The sequence below is a fragment of the Saimiri boliviensis genome, chromosome 10 (genome assembly GCF_048565385.1).
Source record: "Saimiri boliviensis isolate mSaiBol1 chromosome 10, mSaiBol1.pri, whole genome shotgun sequence".
NCBI lineage: Eukaryota > Metazoa > Chordata > Mammalia > Primates > Cebidae > Saimiri > Saimiri boliviensis.
The window spans coordinates 48,761,297-48,783,639 of NC_133458.1; the positions used below are offsets into that span (position 1 = coordinate 48,761,297).

At 37.4% G+C, this 22,343-nt stretch overlaps 2 protein-coding genes across 2 annotated transcripts in view; one reads left to right on the top strand and one right to left on the bottom strand.

Annotated features, from left to right (window-relative positions):
• The window catches only part of LAMB1 (laminin subunit beta 1), an 87,551-nt gene extending 74,881 nt beyond the window's left edge, over positions 1-12,670 (top strand). Inside the window, exons 27-34 of the mRNA XM_039472670.2 lie at positions 633-874; positions 3,805-4,008; positions 4,680-4,824; positions 6,900-7,107; positions 7,314-7,455; positions 9,910-10,086; positions 12,067-12,226; positions 12,373-12,670. Coding sequence (XP_039328604.1) covers positions 633-874; positions 3,805-4,008; positions 4,680-4,824; positions 6,900-7,107; positions 7,314-7,455; positions 9,910-10,086; positions 12,067-12,226; positions 12,373-12,509 — 1,415 coding nt within the window. The 3' untranslated portion in view covers positions 12,510-12,670. The remainder of the gene's footprint in view (positions 1-632; positions 875-3,804; positions 4,009-4,679; positions 4,825-6,899; positions 7,108-7,313; positions 7,456-9,909; positions 10,087-12,066; positions 12,227-12,372) is intronic.
• A 4,032-nt stretch (positions 12,671-16,702) lies between these two features.
• Positions 16,703-22,343, bottom strand: part of DLD (dihydrolipoamide dehydrogenase) — a 32,662-nt gene continuing 27,021 nt past the window's right edge. Inside the window, exons 9-14 of the mRNA XM_003921092.3 lie at positions 20,589-20,779; positions 19,713-19,883; positions 19,207-19,396; positions 18,632-18,769; positions 17,594-17,683; positions 16,703-17,499 (exon numbers count right to left, since the gene is read on the bottom strand). Coding sequence (XP_003921141.1) covers positions 17,434-17,499; positions 17,594-17,683; positions 18,632-18,769; positions 19,207-19,396; positions 19,713-19,883; positions 20,589-20,779 — 846 coding nt within the window. The 3' untranslated portion in view covers positions 16,703-17,433. The remainder of the gene's footprint in view (positions 17,500-17,593; positions 17,684-18,631; positions 18,770-19,206; positions 19,397-19,712; positions 19,884-20,588; positions 20,780-22,343) is intronic.

Here is a 22,343-nt window from a genome sequence, read left to right on the forward strand (position 1 = left end):
GTCTCAACCTCCTGAACAGCTGAGATTATAGAGCTGAACCATCACACCCAGCTTTACAATTTTTTTTTCCTCCAGTATACTTTAAAATCTCTAGGTTACTTAAAATATATAATGTAAATGCTATGCAAATAGTTGTTATACTTTGTTTAGGAAATGACCCAAAAAAGTCTGTACACATTCAATACAGACACAACCATCCGTTTTCCAAATGCTTTCCATTCACAGTTGGTTGAATACATATATATGGAATCTGTAAATATGGAGGGCTACTATATTAGTCATTTGAGTGGACCTGAATAAAGAAAGGATTGAGAAAAGTCATCTGGTCATATTATCTTCAGGCTGCCTGACACCAACTATTTATCAAGAACTGGATATTTGCTTGTGTATAGAAACAAGATTGCATGCTTTTCTTAATTTTTCACTTTTCACCCAGATGTTTGCATACTCCAGAGCCTGGAGTAGGTGCTAATGGGACAAAACATATTCAGTGCTCACAAAAACTGTAATTCACATTTTTTCTTGAATTTTGTAGTAAATGTAGGACCTGAAGACATCAAATATAGACACAGCTTGGGGAGGAAGCCTAGTACAATGAGGTTAACTGTGGGCGATTTCTTTTCCTACCCTAGGTGCCTTGGATAGCATTACCAAGTATTTCCAGATGTCTCTTGAGGCAGAGGAGAGGGTGAATGCCTCCACCATAGAACCCAACAGCACTGTGGAGCAGTCAGCTCTCATGAGAGACAGAGTAGAAGACGTGATGATGGAGAGAGAGTCCCAGTTCAAGGAAAAACAAGAGGAGCAGGCTCGCCTCCTTGATGAACTGGCAGGCAAGCTGCAAAGCCTAGACCTTTCAGCTGCTGCCGAAATGGTAAGGTTTGGGGGTTTGGCCTTACTACTCTGGTGCTAAGAAAAAAAAACAAGCTTTCTCTTTATTTTAGTTTGCAAATGAATCAGCAGGAGTGACACTTCTAGGCTGAGGTCTCTGGACCAGGAAGGGGGTATCTGTAACCAAGCCAGATTTAAAAAACTACAGGATCGGTTTCCAGCCTTCCCCTCTTCTAGCTGTTTCTCTGTGATCCTCAACTAAAGAATGAATCATGACTGACTGCCATCCTATTTTATCTACTCAGTGACATCTCACTGAAACTTGATCCTTTTTACACTGTGGACATCGAGTATTTTTTTTCCTCAGTAGGGACAGGGTCTCATCACATTGCTTAGGCTAGTCTTAAACTCCTGGTCTCCGCAGTCCTCCCACATCAGCCTCCCAAAGTGCTGGGATTACAGGCTACCACCCCTGCCCCCGCCCCACCACCACACACACACTTTTTTAAAGAGATGGAGTCTTGCTATGTTGCTCAGGCTGGGCTCAAACTCCTAGGCTGAAGCAATCCTCCCACCTCACGCTCCTGAGTAGCCGAGAGGACAGGCATGGGCCACCACACCCAGCTTGGACATTTTAGTTTGTTCTGATTTGACGTACAAAACCCATCTTGGTGTAGGAATTCAGAATCATTCTAGGAGTTTCCATTAAAAATTAAAGTGAGCAAAAGAATTTTTTCATGGTTACTACTTATGATGTTCCTTTGTTCCATTAACTTTATCTGAAGATAAACCCTGAAACCAGCCTAGAAAGTAGATTCATTTCCCAGAAGCTTTTAAAAAGAAACTCTGGAGCAAAATGAAATTGAGTTTAACGAAAATCAGGCAGAAGGCCCGAAAAAAGTCCAAGTGAGCCTATTTCTTCCTCTTCCTTCCTGTTTTTAAAGGAAGGATACCTATCTGAGATAATTTGGAGGGCATTTTTTATAGACTAAGGTTTCTACTCTCTTAGCCAAGACACACAGAAAAAGTTAAAGATGGAAGGTACATAGGAGCAGAGTTCAAACTTCATTACACCTGTCTTAGTGATGGTTCCTCCCTCCTCATCCTTTCTCTGAAATAGATACTGTATTCTATTGTGACCAATTTTATTGATGCCTGCTTGGTTTCATATTCATTATCTTCTGAAACTTATAGCATCAAGTAAAAAATCTCCTGTCATCATTTATTAAAAGGAAAAATAAAAGATGGACAAGAAAAATGAAAGCTTAGAGCAATGTGTAAATTGCAGCTAATAGCAGACAAAGTTTGTTAAGCATGAAATGCCAGTTCTCTCAATCTTTCCTTTCAGTATCGATTCCTTCTTTACAAATTGTAGTTTAAAAAAAAAAAAAATCGGTCATCACCAACAAGTTCTCTGTGATCTACAAGCAGCAGCTAGGCATGCTAAAGGATTTTTGTCTTGAACAGCAGGCATCTCTGTGGGCAGTGGGGGTGGTGGGTGTGAGCGGTTGGTGGGGTTCCAGGCTCCTCTGGCATTTCAAATGTGTGCCCTTCCCTGTGCTTGTTTTTCCACCTGGTAAACTACCTAGGAATCAGCAGCTTCTTCAGTGCTCTTACGTGTTTTCGATATTGATCCTATGAGAATTCTTCAAGTTATTTACTGCAATTTTCGGATTTTTGTCCTTTTGTGTTTTTCAAGTACTTCCAGTTCTGCATCTTTGTGGATATTTAGCTAGAGCCATGCTGTTTGTTTTCCATGTCTGTGGAAACAAAACAGATCTTCTACGTGTGCTGTCAGCTTGTTTTCAGAAAGCAACCCTGAGGTTTTATACTTCTGTTTTTAAGACTCAGGTTCTTCTACAGCATGCAGAATAAACTTTTATTTTCTGAAGCTTTTTGGGTTTTTGTCAGCCAGATAAATGAAAGACTATTATTTTAGTTGTAATTTGAGATAGGATTATAATTATCTTAAAATTATTAGGCTAAAGAGTTGATTGTATTTACTTAAAAACTTTTTTATACTTTAAAACTATACTTTTGTTTGGGAATATTCTGTTAACTGCTTTTCACTGCATTAAATCTTTGGCCTCTTATCAGTATGAACATTTTCCACAAAACAGCTCTAAATGCAATTTTCTTCCTGCTCAGCCTTTTCTATCATATAGCACACTTGTAGTATGATGTCTCAATCTGCATTTGTATGCCGTGACCAAGTGGTGGTCTTTGAGAGGTTCTGGTAAATAAGAAAGGAGGACCCTATACATGTGTGATGGCAGTAGGGGGTGGTAATTTGGAAGAGCTTCATCTATCTTTGTTCCTTTGTTTGTACTGTTTTCTTTAATATGTGGAATGTTTTCCCACTTCCCCTGTTCGAATCCCACCAGCCAACAAATCCTTCTTCAGCTACAACTAGAGCATTCCTCTGCAGTCTCTCCTTTGTTACTTTCTTGCATAGTGACTACAGCTGACCTATTCTTGGCTATTGTATGTGGAGTGATCCTGTCCCAACTAGATGAAAGGTTACTAAAAGGCTAGGTAATAGGCCTTTTATGTCACCATATTTACCAAAGGAGTTAATACGATGCTGGCCCCAAAGATGGTTCACAATAGCTTTTTTTTTTTTTTTAAATCCAACTGGTTAGGAAAAAAAGGAAAGCATTCCTTGTCCCTTGCACTGGCAGAATTCAACTTGATATAGCAGATGTTTGCATCCTGTGCAGAGCTCATATAGTATTTTAACTTATTTGGGCAGAAGATATTGATGAGTAGTTGTAAACTTCCATGGTTTCCTTGGAAATAAGTAGGTTAGCTTATTCCTGAACTCTTCACTCCTCTCTCCCAAACACTGTTTTCAAGCACCCTTGCTGAGGACCACCTACATGTTCTCTGTGGCCACCCAGGCCCTGCACAGCTGTTTTGCTGCAGCAGATTTCACCATCTGAATCATTGTGCCTGATCCTTGGCTTGTTGCAGACCTGTGGAACACCCCCAGGGGCCTCCTGTTCCGAGAGTGAATGTGGCGGGCCAAACTGCAGAACTGACGAAGGAGAGAAGAAGTGTGGGGGGCCTGGCTGTGGCGGTCTGGTCACTGTTGCACACAACGCCTGGCAGAAAGCCATGGACTTGGACCAAGATGTCTTGAGTGCCCTGGCTGAAGTGGAACAGCTCTCCAAGATGGTAATTCAGTGGATGGCCTCAGTTTGTGTTACATTTGTCTGTTTGCTTTCAGCTGTGAGGATCTGAAAGGGAGAAATCAATTCTAAATGTTAACTGAAATGAAAAGGGCCTATCAGAATCAAATAGGAAAGTTCATGGTTCGGTGAGGTTAGAAAGATAGGGAGAGATTTTCTTCACAGATAAAGAATCTGCTTTCTCCTCACCAGAGGAGAATAACACATGCTTTAGAGCAAGAAGTTCAAATCTTACACTGGAGGATAATATGAGATAACCATGTTACTTATCTGACTCGGGGGTTATAAATATATCTAGCTGTACTAAAAAAATTCTGTATTAAGCAACTGAGCATTTATTCTTCTAAAGTGACACACACTTTTTAAGTATTTATGTGGACACCAGAGAAAAAGACTATAGACTATTTTATAGGCCAGGAGTTAAAAACATTGTAATGATAGTTCTATTTACATAAGAATACTGTACAGGAATCTCTATATTGAATACTTTCAGTCTGTAAGAATAAAATACTTTATTGAATGGGAGAAAGTTATTTCCCAGACACATGATTTCAAGTACATAGTTTTTCAACATCATTTTTGGGGCCATTTCCAATATTCTGGTCTCCTTTAGAAAGAGTGAAAGTCTTCCATGGGTAATTTATTCTTCATATTCAGGTCTCTGAAGCAAAACTCAGGGCAGATGAGGCCAAACAGAGTGCTGAAGACATTCTGTTGAAGACAAATGCAACCAAAGAAAAAATGGACAAGAGCAATGAGGATCTGAGAAATCTAATCAAGCAGATCAGAAACTTTTTGACCCGTAAGTAGTTTTTTCATTTTACTTTCAGACATTTGCTTCTATGTGAGTCTCTGTGTACATTTCAGATAAAATGTACAGTTTCAGTCAGGGTAGTAAGTGACATTTCCAAATAAGAGAAACATCTGGCCAGGCGTGGTGGCTGACGCCTGTAATCCCAGCACTTTGGGAGGCCGAGGCAGGTGGATCACAAGGTTAGAACTTAAAAGACCAGCCTGATCAAGATGGTGAAACCCTGTCTCAATTAAAAATACAAAAATTAGTAGGGTGTGGTGGCAGATGCCTATAATCCCAGTTACTTGGGAGACTGAGGCAGGAGAATTGCTTGAACCTGGGAGGAGGTTGCAGTGAGCCGAGATTGCACCACTGCACTCCAGCCTGGGCGACAGGGCGAGAATCAGTCACAACCACACCCCCCCAAAAAAACCATGTATTAAGAAATGTTTTGATGTCATAAACTTACATGTGTAGGAAATAACCTTTTCCACTGTTATGCAGATACAGACACACCTCAGCCAATCAAAAGTCAAATACTTACAGTGAAAACTGAATTTGGAATTTGTTAGAGATTACATACAGTGTCATTAGAACCTTAAAGAAGTGGAGTCTGTTATTTTGGCACTGCCCCAAAAGCTTTGTAATGCTATTATTTACAGGATATTATACCTCTAGTTAAGTTAACAGTGTTGGTAGTCACAGTTAAAGTGTTACCAGTAAAGATGGTTTTGGCTGGAAATTACAGAAAATTCTCTAGTGAAAAGGATTTAATCAAGAAGGATGTTTATTATCTCACATCTTACTGAGACATCCAGTAGTGAGATAGCTTCTTGGGTCTGCAACCCATGTACTTTTTATCTTTCTACTGTACCATCATGGGTATATCAGCTTCGTTCTCAAGCTAGCTCCTTATGGTTACAAGGTAGCTGCCAAAGTTCCAGACTTCACATAGAGACAAATAATAATAATGAAGAGGAGACCACATATTCTTGCAGCTTTTTAAAAAGGAGGAAGTCTTCCTTCCCTGGAAGCCTTTAAGCAGTCATCCTCAAATCTCACTGGTCAGAAAACAGTCACATGCCAATGCATAAATGTCAGTGAAAAATGGAGATGTGATTACAGTAATTGGCAAGTCAATAAAGATTTAATTCTGGGTTGGTAATTTTACCTGACTTAAGAGGCAGGTACCTAAAAAAAAAAAAAAAAAAAAGTATTCTGTTAACAAAAAAGTCATGGCTAATAAGGAGTGAACACTATTTGCTAAGGATATCTTAGGTAATATTCCATGGAAGCCATCATTCAAATATATATTTTATTTGAATAAATCCCCTGGGGTCCATTTTTACGTTCAACAGTTTAAAACATGCACAAGCAAAGCTTGAAAGTAAATTATGTGACATATTTGAATTTTAACTTGATAAACTTTTTTTCACCACCTTTTACACCTTACATTGGAACTCCTTTGCTTCACTGACAACACATTATCATGGTTCTCTTGCTTCTGTAATTTTCTCCCTTTCTATAATTTCCTGAATCTAGATAATTTGTAAGAAATTATCAGATCTCCTGTTTAAAAAAAAAAATCAGATCTCTATATTTGTATTGACAAGTTTCCAAGCTATTAGTCCAACCTCAATTAAAAGATTTCATTGCCTCTAAGTCCCAACATTAAACCCTGGCCCTCTGTGGTTTTCCACAGTCTACAGATTCACTCTGCTGGACCTTCCTATAACATGTCTGCCCTTCCTGTCTCCGCCTGCCTCTCCCCCTGCAGAACTGTCCTTTCTTCTTTCATATTCTGTTATCCCTTAAAATCTGATCAGCTCCTCATCTTCCATGAAGTTTTCCCTCACTAGCCTAAAACCAATTCTAGTACTCAGTTGTATGCAGTGACTTTTTCGTGTGTGTAGGTCTCAGCTCCCCTTGAACCCCAAGAGATTATAAACTCTTAAGCAGGAAGTCAGTGTCCCTTGGTGTGTAACCCCACCCTGCTAGTCCATACTAGATGACCATTAAATGGTTGAATGAATTAACCATCTATCCTTTTCACCTCTTTTTGGGGACATCTTTGCTTTTCACAGAGGACAGTGCTGATTTGGACAGCATTGAAGCAGTTGCTAATGAAGTACTGAAAATGGAAATGCCTAGCACCCCACAGCAGTTACAGAACTTGACAGAAGATATACGTGAACGAGTTGAAAGTCTTTCTCAAGTAGAGGTTATTCTGCAGCAGAGTGCTGCTGACATTGCCAGAGCTGAGATGTTGTTAGAAGAAGCTAAAAGAGCAAGGTATCTAAAGCCATGGCATGGAAGGGGCTTAGTTTGTGTATCTAGCATGGAGTAAAAAGTAATTATTTAACCAAGGAAACTTCTAAGGAAGACCTATGTGAGTCTCTCTGGGTCATTTCACGAAGGCTCTTCTTTAAAGAAAAGTGTTCTTTTCTGAGAATACTTTTTTCAGGTCTAACAATATATTATCTCATTATTTTACTCAGCAAAAGTGCAACAGATGTTAAAGTCACTGCAGATATGGTAAAGGAAGCTCTGGAAGAAGCAGAAAAGGCCCAAGTTGCAGCAGAGAAGGCAATTAAACAAGCAGATGAAGACATTCAAGGAACCCAGAACCTGCTAACTTCGGTAAGCATACGCAGTCATTACAAACATAGTACAATCATCATACGTACGGGAAAACACCTACATATACACTTTTATCAGAAAAGTGCATTTGTTATCTATGAACAAAAATTCTTAGAACTCAACATTAGAGGATTCCTTTAATTTTAATAAATCTAAACTCCCTTTGCATGGATGCTAAAAGTGAGCAGAGACAAAAAGACCCTGAAGACACTGGGCCATTACATCCCATCTCATTTTCTCCTCCACAAGGTCTGAGAAAGAATAAAAACTCCTGTTCTTGGGCAGGCACAATGGCTCACACCTATAATCTCAGCATTTTGGGTAGCTGAGGCGGGTGCATCATGTGAGGTCAGTAGTTCAAGACCAACCTGGCCACATAGCAAAACCCCTTCTCTACTAATTAGCTGAGCATGGTGGTGCATGCCTGTAGTCCCAGCTACTTGGGAGGCTGAGGCAAAAGAACTGTTTGAACCCAGGAGGTAGAGGTTGTAGTGAGCTGAGATCATACCACTGCACTCCAGCCTGGGCAACAGACTCAAAAAAACCAGAAACATTCCTATTCACTGAGGAAACAGCATGTACTCTGTTCAGCAGTATGAAGTATAATTTTAATTTCAAATTCCTGTTTTAGAAAACTGTCTTGATGTCATAAAGCAGCCCTAAAGCAACATATACATGGTTAAGTCTCAAGATTTTGGTGGTTTTGAAAACTACTGGAGGACAGTCAGTCTGCCTCTAACAGACAGCTCATGGCTAAACAATGTGTTCGGTTTAGACTGCATGGAAAACAATGTTTTTCATGATGAATTTACCGCAACTACCAGATATTAAAAGTACTAAGAAAATAATTTTTCATAGGAATCTGATGCTTTGCTCTAAAAATCCTCTTTATGTCTTAAAAGAAGTAATGTAATGTAAACGTAATTCTGTTTCATTCTTTAGTTTCTCAAAGAGGTTTTTTCTTTCCAATTTTATGAGTTTTTGTCAGCCTTCTCAGGCCAATTTCTGTCTTTCCCTGTTCTATTGCTGTGAGTTACAGGAAGGCCAATAATTTTTCAGCCAGTTTTCCTCCTTAAGTTTCAAGCATCTATAAGGCTTTTTCTTTTTAGGCTGATTATGTTTCCCACTAGACTATAAATATTTTGATGTTTTGATCTCTAGGTTTTTCTGTTTACTCAGTGTGCTGTTAATATTTTAGTGAATATGTCAATGACTGTACAAACTAACATTCTGAAAGCTAGGTGCAGTGGTGTGTGTCTGTAGTCCCAGCCACTGGGAGGAAGAGGCTGAGGTGAGAGGATCACTTAAGGCCAGGAGTTTGAGACTACAGTGCACCATGATTAGGCTTGTCAACAGTCAGGCACTGCACTCCAGCCTGGCAAATATAGAAAGACCCTGTTTCTTAAAAAAAAAAAAAAGTTCTGAAATGCAAATTAGAAAATACTGAATTAAAGGTGAAATATGTGGCTTGATGAGGCAAGTTAATACAGGGGTTCTGGTTATCAGGAGCCCTAGGGGGGAGCAGGAAGTGTTTTAGGTCAATAACAATAAGAAACAGAACCTCTAACTTTGCTCATGAAAGCTTATCAGAAAAAATTCACTCAAACTTTATTTTTCTAAGAATTAAATTCTAATTAAAGGATCCTTAGGTTTGAAATATTTATAAATTTTAGCCTATGTCTATACTGACCCATTAACTTCATTATAACAGTATTGTTATTCAGAGTTAATTCCATGTAATTAGACCCATCCTTGAAGATCATTTTAAAGAAAAATGATTCTTTTGTCATGGGCCCAACTGCTTACTCTGGCTAGCTTCAATGTGTATTGACTCTACTTTGAAAAGAGATCAGCTGTGGATCCTCACCAGTTGCCCAGGTATTTTTTCCTCTAAATAAGTGAGTATTTAGAGTTTACAGCTGTAATGTTCCCAGAACATACATTATCTGACAATTCTATAGAAATTGAAAGAACAGTCCTAGTCTCCATGTCTTTAGTAATTAGCTGAAATCTCCACTACTACTAGAGTTTAACATTTATTTTCCTACTCACATTAAGTTGAAAATTTATGTGGAAATCCCTCTTCACACAGCTGCTTGTCAGTGTTCTTTAGCCAAAGTTTGCAGATGTTTTAAAAATGCTTTTGCAACATATCAAGCTTCCTGGGGGGTAGTTTTTTTTTTTTTTTTTTTACTGTTGGTAAGAAAAACTTTTACATCAATCTCAGCTTCGATCATCAGAAGTACCAAAACAATAAAGTGAATATATGAGATGTAGCAAAGGCTAAAGTAGGATACTTCATGAAACTTTTCCTGAAATATTCTTTTTAGTAATTACTTCTTTTGGTCTAAAGCAAAATAGCACAGCAGACTTTTAAATCTTCCTCCAAACTTGTACTCATAGTAATTCTGTTTCTTAAACTAATGGATTGCTGGAAAATTGACATACTTTTAGATTGAGTCTGAAACAGCAGCTTCTGAGGAAACCTTATTCAACGCGTCCCAGCGCATCAGCGAGTTGGAGAGGAATGTGGAAGAACTTAAGCGGAAAGCTGCCCAAAACTCTGGGGAGGCAGAATATATTGAAAAAGTAGTATATTCTGTGAAGCAAAGTGCGGAAGATGTTAAGAAGGTACGTAAATCTTTGTAATTTCAGAGCTATGGTAATAAAGGAGCAACCAATCTCCTCCTTGCCTGCCTCAGAGTAAGGGACATGGACCTAACAGAAACATAAAAGACCTATTGTGAAACAGCAGTCCTTAGAAGTGTGGCTGGGAATGAATATGGAAGTATGTAACACATAGGACTGAAGCCCTCAAATCCAAACTTGGACAAGAGTTTAGAAAAATGGAATTAAGGGCCGGGCGCGGTGGCTCACAACTGTAATCCCAGCACTTTGGGAGGCCGAGGCGGGTGGATCACGAGGTCAAGAGATCGAAACTATCCTGGTCAACAAGGTGAAACCCCGTCTCTACTAAAAATACAAAAAATTAGCTGGGCATGGTGGCGCGTGCCTGTAATCCCAGCTACTCAGGAGGCTGAGGCAGGAGAATTGCCTGAATCCAGGAGGCGGAGGTTGCGGTGAGCCGAGATCGCGCCATTGCACTCCAGCCTGGGTAACAAGAGTAAAACTCCGTCTCAAAAAAAAAAAAAAAAAAAGGAATTAACTTAAGGGAAGAAGTCTTAAAACAGGCTTTTTTTTTTTTTTTTTTTTAAACCAACCATACTGGCCAAAAAACATGCATATTGAACTTATTTCTGTGCTACAGTCAATTCAGTTCTTCATGGCATACAGTAATTATCAGGCCATTTGAGAATATTTTAAAAGCAGGCTGGAACAGGTAGTAGGAAACCAAATCTTACCTCTTTGAGACTCATTTTGAATTAACTATCCCTCACTTCTCATTGGAAGGCACTGTATTTTGCAGAGAAAATCTCACACAAGCCAAATTTTTAATCAGAAGCCATGTAGTAACTGAAACTCATGTTGTTTCTAATGCTTATTTCTAAAGAGAACATGAAAAGCTTGGTGATAGCAGGTGGAGCTTAAATCCATTAAATCAGTGGTCTCCAACTTTTTTGGCACCAAGGAACAGTTTCCCGAAAGACAATTTTTCCACGGACTTGGGGGTATGGATAGTTTCAGGATGAAACTGGTCCAGCTCAAATAAGGCCTTAGATTTGATAAGAATTGTGCAACCCTAGATCCCTTGCATGCACAGTTCCCTATAGAGTTCATGTATCACCAAAAGGTGAAGCTAGAGCAAGAATACTCACCTGCCCACCCAGTTCCTAACTGATCCCTAGGCCTGGGGGTGGGGACTCCTGCATTAAACCACCTAATTTCAGTATATAACTCCTTACTATTCAAAAATTTTCCTGGAAGTTACTGTAGCTTTTCATGCATTAACTTCCTACCTCTTTAGGTTGGGAAAGGAGAAGTTTACTGCCACAGTATCTGACTGTGTGGTTTGTGTAGTTTCCTGCAGTTCTGAACACACAAATTTCTCAAGCATTTTACGCAATGACATCACAATAGAAAGAAAATCTCTTGAAATGAAACTTCCATAAGTGGCTATTATTTGAACAGTTTCTAAAAAGAATCATTTGCATCTGTCTTTCCCACCCCACACCCCATTTCTCTTCTCCTCCCTTACTTTGTGAATATGCTATAATCTTACCTTTCCTTCCTGTATCATATCTTTTGTTTACTCTTTTATAATCTACTCAAGATCCAAAGGTCCTCCCTTTTTTCAATATGGGCTTCTCTAATCTACTTTTGAAAAATCTGCACTTCTCTATGTAACTCACAATACAATTATGCTACAACTTTTCTATAAAAAGTGCTAATCAAGAGAATCAGAACTTAGCCCTAAGGACTTGCTGCAACTCCACATTTTTTTGAAATGTTCTTTAAAACATGTCAATTTTGCATTTCACTCCACTGTTTCAAGATGGAGTTTTAAATTACTTACCAGTGAATAACTTGATGAAGCTTAATCTCCTTGGTGGCCCTTAATCCAGAATGCATGCCATGATTATACTATTGCTCTTAAATGTACTTACTGACACTAACATTACCATCTCCTTCTGTCTAAATGTGGAACTGCAGACTTTAGATGGTGAACTTGATGAAAAGTATAGAAAAGTAGAAAATTTAATTGCCAAAAAAACTGAAGAGTCAGCTGATGCCAGAAGGAAAGCTGAAATGCTACAAAATGAAGCAAAAACACTTTTAGCTCAAGCAAATAGCAAGCTGCAACTGCTCAAAGGTGGGTCTTTTCACATTGTCTTATTTTTTTAAATTGATTTTAAATTTAAGGCATTCATAGTTTATTTAAAAGCAAACAATCTGTTCACTTTGAGTCTTTAGATTATTATAGTATAAATTGCTCAGACTTTTTAAATATATCCACAGATTTAGAAAGAAAATATGAAGACAATCAAAAATACTTAGAAGATAAGGCTCAAGAATTAGCGAGACTGGAAGGAGAAGTCCGTTCACTCCTTCAGGATATAAGCCAGAAAGTTGCTGTTTATAGCACATGCTTGTAACAAAGGAGAATGGGCTATAAAATGGCTAAGGTGACCAAGGTAAACCAGCTACACTGTAACAACTGACTTAATGATCTTGAAAATAAAACTCATTACCTATTTAATGTTTTTAATCACATTTTGTATGGAGTTAAATAAACTACAGTGCTTTTATATATATATATTTTGGTGTACTTGTTACTTTGAATGTTGATGAATCCCTTTTTCACTGGAAACATGGATTTATAAACAAGTTTACTGCCTCCATAAAGACCCTAATTTACATTGTCTATAAACAGCTATTATATTTGACAGGTAAAAACATCCTCCAAAATTCCATACCTCCTCCTCCCCACAATCACCTCCCAGTGGGATTCTCAGGTTGAGGTTAAGGAGGACGAATATAGTCTATGCTACCTTCACTATTTCAATGGTTGCTTCGTTGCCCCAACCACTAAAACTCCTGTTAAGTATTCCTTGCTTTAGAAAGAAGAAAAAGCAACATTTTAGAAAATCAGCAGGATGAATTAGGGCTTACAATTATTACCACCTAGAATACAACCAGGGTTGCTAAGGGGAAAGTTTCAGTTAAATCAGGCCAGAGTTTACGGATAGTGCGAGTTGAGCTATGCTACTACAGAGCAAAGACTGATGCTCTAATTTCTCAGCTTTTGTATTATATTTTAACTAAAGATTCTCCGCGAGTCTGTAGGTGAGGCCACAGGATAAAGACAATCTATGGCCAGTAATTGCCAGGCCCATGTCAACTTTATAGCCTAACTAGCTGGGTAAAAGCCCAGCAGCCCCTTGTTTTTTCCACACATTCTTAAAAGCAAGACTATTCTGTGGACCACTTAACCACCCGCACATCCAACACAGCTGCATCTGAAACTGGGCCTGGACAAAAGTTATGTAAACAGCTGTAAGTTAACAAAACAACTTTCCTCTGGCCCAAAACAATTATTTCTCACTGTATTTAGATGAAGAACAGAATTGGAAAAAACTACTTTAAATTTCATATGGAACCAAAAATGGGCCTGCGTAGCTAAGACAATCCTAAGCAAAAAGAACAAAGTTGGAGGCATCACGCTACCTGACTTCAAACTCTACTACAAGGCTACAGTAACCAAAACAGCATGGTATTGGTACCAAAACGGATAAGACTAATGGAACAGAACAGAGGCCTCAGAAATACCACCACATACCTACAACCATCTGATCCTTGACAAACCTGACAAAAACAAGCAATGGGTAAAGGATTAAATTTAATAAATGGGGTTGGGAAAACTGGCTAGCCACATGCAGAAAGCTGAAATTGGATCCCTTCCTTACACCTCATACAAAAATTAACTCCAGATGGATTAAAGACTTAAGACCTAAAACCATAAAAACCTTAGAAGAGAACCTAAGCAATACCATTCAGGACATGGGGGCAAAGACTTCATGACTGAAACACCAAAATCAATGGCAACAAAAGCCAAAACAGACTAAGGGGATCTAATTAAACTAAAGAGCTTCTGCACAGCAAAAGAAACTATCATCAAAGTAAACAGGCAACCTACAGAATGGGAGAAAATTTTTTGCAAGCTATCCATCTGACAAATGACTAACATACAGAATCTATAAAGAAATGTACAAGGAAAAAAAAAAAACCTCCATCAAAAAGGCGAAGGATATGAACTAGAAAACATAGATGCATGCAGCCAACATGGAAAAAAGCTAATCATCACTAGTCATTACAGAAATGCAAATCAAAACCATACTGAGATGCCATCTCACACCTGTTAGAATAGCAATCATTAAAAAGTCACGAAACAAGGGATGCTAGAGAGGATGTAGAGAAACAGGAACACTTTCACACTGTTGGTGCGAGTGTAAATTAGTTTAACCATTGTGGAAGACAGTGGCGATTCCTCAAGGACTTAGTAATAGAAATGCCATTTGACCCAGCAATTTTATTTCTGGTATATATCCAACGGATTATAAATCATTCTATAAATACAAATGCACACATATGTTTACTGCAGCACTCTTTACAATAGCAAAGACTTGGAACCAACCCAAATGCCCATCAATGATAGACTGGATAAAGAAAACGTTGCACATATTCACCACAATACTATGCAGCCATAAAAAAGGATGAGTTCATGTCCTTTGCAGGGACATGGATTAAGCTGGAAACCATCATTCTCAGCAAACTGACAAAAGAACAGCCAGCCAAACACTGCATGTTCTCTAAGTGAGAGCTGAACAATGAGGACACATGGACACAGGGAGGGGAACATCACACACCGGGGCCTGTTGCGGGTGGAGGGCCAGGGGAGGAATAGCATTAGGAGAAATACCTAATGCAGGTGATGGGTTGATGGGTGTCGCAAACCACCAGAGCACATGTATACCTATGTAACAAACCTGCAGGTTCTACACATGTACCCCAGAACTTAAAGTATATATATACATACAAAAGAATCCTAGTAACTGGCGAAATGGTCATACCTCATCATTGACTACAGTATATTAAGTGTTTTACTTAAAACAGTAGAAACACTCCTCATTCCTTTTCAGCTAAACAACTAAAGATCTCACTTTGAAATTACTTTTTTTGAGGCAGAGTTTCGCTCTTGTTCCCCAGGCTGGAGTGCAGTGGTGTGATCTTGGCTTACTGTAACCTAAGCCTCCAGGGTTCAAGTGATTCTCCTGTCTCAGCCTCATGAGTAGTTGAGATTACAGGCACCTACCACCACACCAGGCTAATTTTTATATTTTTAGTAGAAGCAGGGTTTTACCATATTGGCCAGACTGGTCTCAAACTCCTGACCTTAGGTGATCCACCTGCCTCAGCCTTCCAAACTGCTGGGATTACAAGAGTGAGCCACTGCTCCATGCCAGTTGAAATTACTAATTTTAATCAGTTCAATGAAGTGGACAATCTGACTCTTCACAAGCCACAAAAATATTGAGAGCTTAGTAGACAACAGTAAGTAAACATTTAAAACTTGTTTTATTCTTAGGACTTCATTCCCCACCCAAATATATTTCATTCTCATATTGAATGTAAACACTTAAAGATGGATTTAACTATTTTGTGTCTCTAGAGCTAGGATTCCATATTAAATTATATTTCACTATTCCCTAACTAGAAACATTTTTCCCTGAGTAAGGGATATGCTGAGATTTAAATAAACTAGCACTTGACATGATGCTGGAATTTCAGATTTTTAAAAAGATGCAGCATTCACTTCCAATAATGGTGAAGTAGCACATATCAGACCAACCCTCCTGCTGATAGCAACTGCAAACTCTGAACAAAATACATTTTAGGAAAAACTGGAAAACAACTATACACGGGTGGAAAGCAGAGAGGAGCTGGCACTTAAAAAGTGAACAGCACTGGCTCAATGTCTCATTTTTAATAGGTTTTGACTGGGAGGTGGGGACAAAAGCCAAGTTTTATTGGATAAGGATCAGAGGAGAGAATACGGGGCGACCACAACAGCTGGAACATAAAGGGGAAAACCCCAGAAAATTAAGAGGGCAAAGAAGGGGCAGACTTTCTTCTGCCCAACCTCTGGTTGACTCCTGAACTATACATTTGCATGGGAAAGACTTCGAGCAGCATAGGTAAAGCTAAAACAACTGAGAAGAGATTTCAGCTGCTGCCACCTACAGGGTTTGGAGTTGGTGTTCAGCCAAGTTAACTGCCTACTAAGACAACAATCAACTTTCTTCAGAAGTATGTAACAGGATCCAGGGTCTTAACTATAAGTTACTCATAATGAGCATGAGACAATCTATGCTATCTATACTAAATTTCAGAACTACTTAATGAATCTATTATTCTTAAAGTTAGTTACAATATGCAAAAGGCTACTTAGCATTTAGTACTTTGTTACTTAAGTTTCTCAGGACATGGCCATTTTAAACACCATAGATGCAACTTTGTAGCACTCTTTAAATAAAGTTATTTACCCAGCCAAGGAAAACACAGATTAAAGACTCCCTTATGTTGTACTTCTCCAAAAGCATATGTTAAACATTTACTAGGTGTCTCTAAAATAGATGAAAGGATAATGACCTTTAAAATGCCTTAATATTGTCACATAACATGAAAATAAAGATACGTTCAGGCCTACAAAAGAAATAAGAATATACACTACAGGTAGTCATAAAAGAAACTACAACCATCTCAACACGTACTCATAACAACCAATAAATGAATATTTAAGACGTTTATTTCAGTATCTTCATTCCCCATTGTAATACATTTGAATCCCCATGTAATATTTGAGTCCTGTAAATAGACTCTCTTAATTTGGATAACTATATAATTACCCTTCAGAGTTACAGACAACAATGGAATCTTAAAAACCTCTTAAACACATAAATTCTACCCCTAAACTGCAAGAATTTAGGGGTTAAGTAAAACAACTAGAGACCATTTTTGACTTACATTAGTTTGGTTTATAGACAGCTGAATCTTATTTGAATGACTTACTTGTTTCCAATATGAAAACCAAATTAAAAATATCTTGATCACTTTGCTTCAAACACAACTGTTCACAGATCAAATTCTAGCTCCATCTGTGTAAAATTCAGCTTTTCTGTATCAGAGAAAAAAGCTACTTAAATTCAGTGGCATTGAATCTTTCATGAACAGCATGAAAATATGAGTTGACGGAGATATTCCAGGATGCTACAGTAAGTAGCATCTACAGTAAGTAGCATCTTTTTGTCTTACATATAAGTGCACTGAAACAAAATACTAAATTTATGTAAAATATAGATATAAGAGTATTCCATCTGTCCAAACCTATTAAATACCTTCCAAAAGTTTCATAATTCAGTCCTAGAAATTCTTGGAGCTGTGTGCATATCCTGTTCAGGAATGTGACTTCTACAAAAGCTCCCAGAAATTTTCAGAAAAAAATATATATAATCTTCTAATTCAAAAGTTGATTGATTTGCCAAATGATGCAGCAAGATTTGCTTCTCTAAAAGCTTCTGATAAGGTCTGCAAGGGAAGAAATTCAGAATTAAAAACCAAGTATTTGTGGGTCAGAAGAAAATTTAGGCAACCATCAATTCTTTATGTTGTTAATAATTACCGGATGTGCGTGACAGACTCTAGCTATATCTTCACAGGATGCTCCATATTCCAAAGCAAGAGCAGCTTCATTTACCATTTCTCCAGCACCCTTTAAAATAACAAGGCAAGTAAATTTGCTTCCACGACAAAAACTGCATGCTAATAGGATAGCAATGGTTGAGAGAGGAAGCTGTTAGATCTTAAAATCAGCTTAAATCTGTTTCTGTATCAGTTGTAAGTCAGGAAAAACAACAGAAAAGGTGACACAGAAGAACCTGGGCTTTGGAGCCCAATGGCTTTTGGTTCATAGCTACCATTTACTACTTTACCCATTCACTGGTTCTGTGTGCTTCCTTCATTTTCTTCACCTCAAAAAACAGCATCTACCTCACAAAGCTGTTGTAAAAATAACAAAATGTACACTAAAGAGACACAGCGAGCACTCAAATATTCTATTCTCCTTATTGTTATATCAGATACAGGAAATCCCTACAAGAAAGATACATACTTTAGCCTCAGTGGTAGGAAAGGCTTCCCTTAGGAGGTAACATTTGAGCTAAGACCTAAACAACAAGGAGCCAGCAATTCAAAGATGTGGAGCCACAACAGTCTAAGCAGAGGGTACCTCAAGCACAAAGGCCCTAAAATTCAAACATTTGGCCTGTTGTGAAAATGACAAAAGGTACATGTAATACAGAATTAATCAGCAAAGGAGAGGAGAAAGAGAAGAGGTCAGAAACGTAGGCACAAACAGATTCAGTGAGGCCCTGTATGTAACAATCTGAAGTTGAGAAGCACCGCTGGAGGATTTCAGGGGCATAATCTGGGCTATGTTTTAAAGAGAGAATCTTGGCTCTAGTACAGAAACCAGATGATACAGTGGACAAGACTGTGAGAGTGCTGCTGGTATCCTTCTAGAAATGATACACAGAGAGGCCATATTCAAAAGTTTTGCTGGAAATGAGTAACCTCCAAATAACACCAGGTGGTTTACAATTAATAAACAGCAATGCTTTCTAGAAATCTTAACGGATTTCTCTGGTTTTACGATACTCACTGGTCCAAGAATATGTGCTCCCAGTACTCTGTCGGTCGATTTCTGCCCAAGGATCTTCACCATGCCATCTGTGTCAGCATTCGTCTTAGCTCTGCTGTTAGCAGCAAATGGGAATTTCCCAACTTTGTACTCAATACCCTGTGAGAGACATAAAAAAAGAATCTACGTAAGTGCTGGAAAAGTTCATTCCAATGATAAAATCGTCTACCATTTGTTCAGAAAATAAATCCCAAGAAGGCAACGGTACACAAAGTACCTATAAGACCCAAAGGCTGGGTTAATGAACTATATCTTGGGCACAAATGCAAGCCAATACAAATGTCTGTCCATCTGGTTATATTTTAAAAACAAATATAAAAGGTCTGGAATTAGCAGTTTTTTAATACAGGCAACTTCTCCTTTCAATTACTGCTGAAAAATCTCTTTATAATGCTAACAAAGGAAAAATATACAAGCTAAACAATGATATTTCACAGTTGTGAAATGTATTAATGTAATAAGATGCTGTTTCTCAACCCCCAGTGTCACTGGCACAACTCACATACTAGCGTAAAACCACTCAGGTTCAGATTTACCTCTTCTTTCAACTGCTCTTCTGATTTGCCAACCCAAGCAACTTCAGGGTGTGTATAAATCACTGACGGCACACAATTGTAGTCAATGTGCACAGCACCACCAGCCATTCCTTCAACACAGATAATGCCTTCATCCTCTGCTTTGTGAGCCAGCATTGGACCGGCAACTACATCACCAATAGCATAGATACTACCACAGAAATCAAAAGAAACAAAATGAATTTCTGAAATCACAGCTACTTATCTTCAGTTATGTCATGGTAACAAAAAAGTTTTCAGTAAGTAAGTCACCAAAAGATAAATCAAATGCAGCTCTTTAAAAATCTATGAATTCACCTTCTCATCTTTTAGTAAAACTTCAATTATTTTTTGGTTTTACATTTTGTAAGTTTACAATTCTTCCCCAAAGCCAATACATATTTTAAGCATAACAAGTCTTACTTTTTGAAATACTATTTGAAATCAATTTTAAAATTACGGAAAACACAGACAATTGTCCAACTTACTTTGGAATTTTAGATTGGAATCTGGTATTGACTGGAATTCTACCTCTGGGATCTAGTTCAATTCCCAGCTCTTCTAGTCCCAAATTCTTAGTAAACGGTCGTCGGCCAATGCAAACTAAGAGTACATCACAAGTGATAACTTCAGCTTTACCACCAGAAGCAGCCTCAATACTAGATAACAAACAGTATATAAATGTTAAATACACACCTATATAAACTGATAAAAATTTAAGATCAGAAATTTCTCAAGCATTGATGACATTTTTAACAATTAAGTTTATTTGACTGTAAACAGAAGAGTCAGACAATGAAAGAGATCGATCATAAAATCTCACAAAAACCAGAGAATAACAAAACAGCAGTTAAGAATATAGGTCTTTGAGTCACAAAAATCCAAATTTCAGTACTAACTGCCACCCACTAGCTGTGTGATATTAAGCAAGTTAATCATTAAACTATTTAAATACTATTAACTATTTTTTATTTAAAAACTAATTAAGTTAAATACCATTAAAGTATTTAATCAGTAGAGTGCCAGACATATAGTAAGCAATCTTTTATTATTGATTTCCCCATATATCTGTGTAAAAATGGTGATTTAATTTACTGAATATTGGGAAATTAAATTTTGCTGAAAATACTATAAAAAGGTACGTTACAACAATGAGAATATTGGATTAATCTTTCTATAGCATTAACCTAATCATAAATTTCAACGTGCTAAGGCAATAATCTGATAAGCGACTGAGTTATATTAAGCAATATAATGACCTTATGCTAGAAAAACCCCTGTATTTGCTAAGCTGATTTTGAAACTTGAGTATTTTGCTTAAAGAAACACAGATGACACATCAAAAACAAATGATGCATACTTACGAAACATCAATTTTTCCATCTGACTTCTTGGTAGCACCAGTAACCTTTGTATTCAATTTAAATTTAAACCCCTGTTTCTGAAGGATGCGTTGAAAGTTTTTAGATATCTCCATATCAATTCCAACTCCACCTACATGTCCTAAAAATTCAACTGCTGTGACATCTGCACCAAGTCTTTGCCAAACTGAACCCTGCAAATAATTTAAAAAACCCCATAATCATAAAAGGTTCTATAGCAAATGTTTACTAAATCAATACTTTATTGCAAAGTATTTTCTTCTTTAACTAGTATGTTCCTATGAGAAGCTCTGAGGTTTAAAATTAACCCTGTGTTAAATATGTATAACTACATACATTTATTAACTTATTCAGTATTTGTTGAACATCTTCTACAAACTAGCAAAATTTTAGCTTCTAGGCATCTATTAGAGAACAAAGCAAAAATCTCTGTTCTCCGGGACCTTATATTCTGGTAGGGGACATGAACAAATATGTAAAATTCATGTCAGAAAATAAAGTGCTACAAGAAAGATAAAACAGGAAGTAGAACTGGGACTACTGGTTTCTGGGATTACTATTTTAAATAGCACGGCTGGGGAAAGCCTCACTAGGAGTTACATGTGCACAAAACTTCAAGGAGTGAGGCAATGAACTATCCAGTTAACTGGGGAAAGAGTGTCGTTCTAGGCATCTAAGCAGACGGAAACAGCAAGAACAAAGGTCTCGAGGAAAAGGAAGTAGGCCACTGATGACTGATGTTTGCAGAATAGTAAACTGGCTTCATATTTTCTTTTCTCAATAAAGAAAAAATCTTTTACTTTTGCATTCAAATTATAATTTAAACTGAATGCTAGTTTATCTGAACATTTTGACAATTAGAATAACTTCTAAACAATTACATATTAAACTATACATAACAGGCAAGATAAACATAATTTCACAGCATTAAATATGAAAAACTATGAACATATCCTTTGCAAGAATGTGTATTAAAATCATCTGGTAATTCAAATGAACTATACAAGTTTACCTTCCCTAAATTAGGTGTGTGCATTCGTTTTAAATATCTCATGAATTTCCAGTATGAAGACTGAGTTAACTAGAGGCAATACAGTGACACTAAAAATTTACCAATAAGTATATACAAAAGTTAACTGAAAATGGACCATGGACCTAAATGTAAAACCCAATACTATGAAACTTCTAGAAAAACACCTAAAAGAAGAAATCCTAGAATTGATTTCTTTGATATAAAACCAAAAGCACAATCCATAAAAAAATGATAAACTGGACTTCATCAAAATTAGAAGCTCTTAGATAATACTGAAACCACAAAAACAGAAGCCAGAAACCGGGAAAAAAATTTACAAAACTTCTATCAGATAAGGGATTTATAACCAGAATATATAAAGATTTCTCCATACTCGACGAAAAGAAAAATTCAATAAAAAATGGACAAATGTCTAAAGAAGGAAGATATAGAGATGGCAATTAAATACATTAAAAAAATGCCCAACACTGTAAGTCATTAGAGAAATCTAAGTTAAAATCACAACAAACTAAATTCAACAACACATTAAAAAGATCAAGTGGGATTCATCTCAGAGACACAAGGATGATTCAACAGATGTAAATCAATAAACATGATTCATCACATAAACAGAACCAAGAACAGAAACCATATGGTCATTTCAATAGATGCTGAAAAAACCTTTGATAAAATTCAACATCTCTTCATGATAAAAACCCTAAAAC